Source organism: Scleropages formosus, chromosome 7 (genome assembly GCF_900964775.1).
Source record: "Scleropages formosus chromosome 7, fSclFor1.1, whole genome shotgun sequence".
NCBI classification, from domain to species: domain Eukaryota; kingdom Metazoa; phylum Chordata; class Actinopteri; order Osteoglossiformes; family Osteoglossidae; genus Scleropages; species Scleropages formosus.
The window spans coordinates 8,251,943-8,255,407 of NC_041812.1; the positions used below are offsets into that span (position 1 = coordinate 8,251,943).

Consider the following 3,465-nt stretch of genomic DNA (forward strand, 5'->3'; position numbering starts at 1 on the left):
TCACCTGTCCTTTAATTGAGGAGAAAATGATCCTGGAAAGCAGTAAAGTTAAACAGAGTGAATGACAGACTGGAATGTGTAGGGAAAGACCAATCACGGCCCACATACCACAGTGATACCACACTGACGTGAAACACCACACTAATACCACTCAGGTACCATTTGGCACTTTATTTATCAAAAGGAACAGAGAGGGACACAACAGTGCAGACATAGTACAAATATATATTCTGAAATGTAATTACACACTCATTTACAAAAACATGTATTTCAGAAGAAAAAACTAAAAAACTAAAATACTGATTAAAATCAGGGAAACTTCTTATCAATTCCTCCCAAAATATAAAAAGTGCACACTTGAGATATGTAATATTTGTTTTTACTAACAATAGTTTTGGAAAAATAAAGTTACTTAGTTCTTAAAAGTAAAGGTATTTTGAGCAGGTAGAATGAAGGGGCTGTCTTTTATATGTGACCACTTTACCGTGGGTAGGGTGATGTTAAAAGCTATTCTTTTCAAACGAGAGGTAAAGACTTTACAGGTGGACAGATATGTGTCCCTGGGGTTCTGTACATAGTGTCTCAGAGTCCAGTTCCGTTACTTGGACGACATCTCAACTGCCGTGGTGTCGTCTGGCCCGTTGACATCGTAGTCGCCGTCCGGGCCGCTGAGCAGAACCTTCATGCGGTCGGGGAAATCGTCGAGTCTGGGGTACAGCAGGAAGTTGTACACTAGGGCAGCCGCAACACCTCCACACATGGGGCCCACCCAGTACACCTAAGACAGGACAGGTGTGGAAAGACGTCAGCCAGCAGGTCGCTTAGCGGTTACAGCCATCAGCCTCCACTCAAGGGTCCAGCGTTCAAACCTCCCCTATTGCTCTAGTATCCTTGATCAACGCAGTTACCATGGTAAAAAGTACTCAGCTGTATAAATGGGTACATAATTGTATGGAGCTTATTCTACAATTCAGCCTCACATTGTAAGTCAAGATAGAGAAAAGTATCAGATAAATAACTAGCGCATTTGTAGCCTTGTCTGCATGTCATCTGCTTTTAATATGTCAATGCATCTTCATTCTTCAAGATTGATAAAATGTATGTTTATATTTCTGTTTTTTATGTGTGTGCATTTGCATTGCATTGCTGCTTGTGGTGTATTATACTGGTGAACACAAACCTTGAGAAAAACGTCAGCAAAATCTATATAATAATAATAATAATAATAATAATAAACCACTAGGTAGACAGGACGTGAGCACCTCTGCTCCACAGCTGTGACTTTTCCTTACCCAGTGGTTTTCAAAGTTGTTCAGAATGACAGCGGGGCCGAAGGAACGGGCCGGGTTGATGCCACACCCAGTGAAGCTGATCTGTGGATATAAACCAGGGTGTTAACATGTAGGAAAGGACCCGGTTAAGAACACGGTCACCAAATCCTGACTTTTAGCAAATTCAGCCCGAGCTGAGCGGCAGGAAAGGCGCTTATTGGTGTTATTCCTGTGCACTGTCATCAAATGGGAGAAATGTCATTAACAGGACATTTCCGGAATTCCTTCACATAGAAAGGAGCACGTAGTGTAGAGCACATAGAAAGGAATTATTTGTAGCCGATTGCTGTGTTACCAGTAAAACGATTATGGTTTTGCAAAAAAAGTTTAGCTTTAATGAGCAACAGTTGGTTATTCTTCTCAAAGTCTTATTGCAGTGACAATAAGGGGAGATTTTACTCACAGCTGCCAGGTGCCCCAGGCACACCGAGAGGCCGATGGCCAGGGGGACGGAACCTATGACGTCACGCCTCCTTTTATCTGTAGTTGCTATGACACAGAGGACCAGCTGGAAGGTGGCCAACAGCTCAACCCCAATGCCTTGACTCGGGGTGATGTTGTTTAGCTGCGAGACAGAACCGGAGGACAAAAAGTTGTTATTTTGCAATATTAGGAAAAATGCGAAAAAACGTTAAAAAAACTTTTTCTTTCAAAGGTTTGCAGCATTTAAAGACACAAGTTAGTCAAAATAGCCCCAATGTCATTTGTATGCATGAATCTGAGTTTTCAAAAAAATGAAATGTTCGTGTCCTCCACACTTCCAGTGAACTATATGAATATGAATGAATGAATGAGCTTTATTGCCAAGTATGTTTATACATACAAGGAATTCGTCTTGGTGACATGCAGACATGCAGTCTGTACATATCAATAAATACAACAACTGATCTTTTTTTCTGATCAACATATAAGTTGTCATGGAAAAGCATCACCTAGACTCTGTCACTGAGGACAATTATGCAAATGAGTGCCGATGCGTTGATGATGTGATGAAGATGTGGAAACAGGAGAAAAGTGGAGCTGTTGTTAGGAGTAACGGACGAATTTACTATGCGACCAACAGAGGGCAGCAGACACAGCATCGCGCTAAACAGTTGCTCGTAAACAACAACAACATCACGTGACCGTGTTTGTCAAAACGCTCCTCGGTGTCTGTTCGAGCCACAAGCGCGTATAACTTACCCAACTGGAAAAAACTTATGCCTAAAACATAAAACAACACTAATTGACCTACCAGTTACTTAATTCCATTAAACTTAATTGCAGAACTTAATTGTGCAGTTTATCACCGTTCACTTCCAACAGCCGCAAAAGTCTTTTCTTTTTTTAACAAAATGGGGTGAATTTTATTGGACGCACTTGCGAGTCTTTTCATTTTTTCAGTTTATGGAATCCTGGACAATGATAACGAGGATTCACTGTCATTTATGATAAGGCCCTCAGCGAGGAGTGCAGAGAGAGAGGTGAGATACTCACGGTGTTGAGCCCCAGAGCGTTGGATGATGCCGGTATCACCCCGTACACAATGCCGCTGGCCACAGCGGCCCCCAGCATCTGGGCCACGATGTACATGACTGCCTTGAAGACGCTGATCTGACAGCTGGCCAGCATGCCCAGGGTGACGGCTGGGTTCAGGTGAGCCCCGCTGATGTGGCCCAGGGTTTGAGCCAGCGTGGCGATGGAAAGGCCGAAGGCCAGCGCCACCTTCACCTCCTGGTCCGGGTTGTTGTTGTTGATGTTGCCGACGGCGGCGGTGATACTGAGGAATATGAAGAGGGTCATGCCCACCAGTTCGGCCAGCACGGCCCTCCAGAACGCCTTGCTCTTGAATTCCCTCTTCATGGTTGGGCCCTCAGTGGTCCTGCCTCTTGCGTCTGCCCACCGAACCCAACTTAGGAAGCTTTTATAGGGCCCCGCCGATAGTGGGAGGGGGCGGGCTCTGCCAAAGTGAAAGGGAACGCTCAATTCATTAGAAACCCTGAAGCTTTCAGCTCTTTTTTGGCCTCTCACTCCCTCACTCTGTCACTCTCTCTCTCACTCTCTCTCCCTCACAGTGCTCTCTTTTTTAAACCTCTTTTGCTTTCAGTGAACCGACAGGATCACTGGCCTGTTCTTTTCTTGTACCTCTTCTTAA

General features: G+C 44.3%; 1 protein-coding gene across 1 annotated transcript; it reads right to left on the reverse strand.

Annotated features, from left to right (window-relative positions):
* Positions 1-225: 225 nt before the first annotated feature.
* On the reverse strand, positions 226-3,225 carry LOC108937482 (aquaporin FA-CHIP-like). The gene is made up of 4 exons (XM_018757468.2): positions 2,808-3,225; positions 1,735-1,896; positions 1,293-1,373; positions 226-778 (listed from the first exon to the last, which is right to left on the reverse strand). Exons 1-4 carry the CDS (start codon positions 3,171-3,173, stop codon positions 599-601), a joined length of 789 nt encoding a protein of 262 aa, XP_018612984.1. The 5' UTR covers positions 3,174-3,225; the 3' UTR covers positions 226-598.
* Between the last annotated feature and the right edge of the window lie 240 nt (positions 3,226-3,465).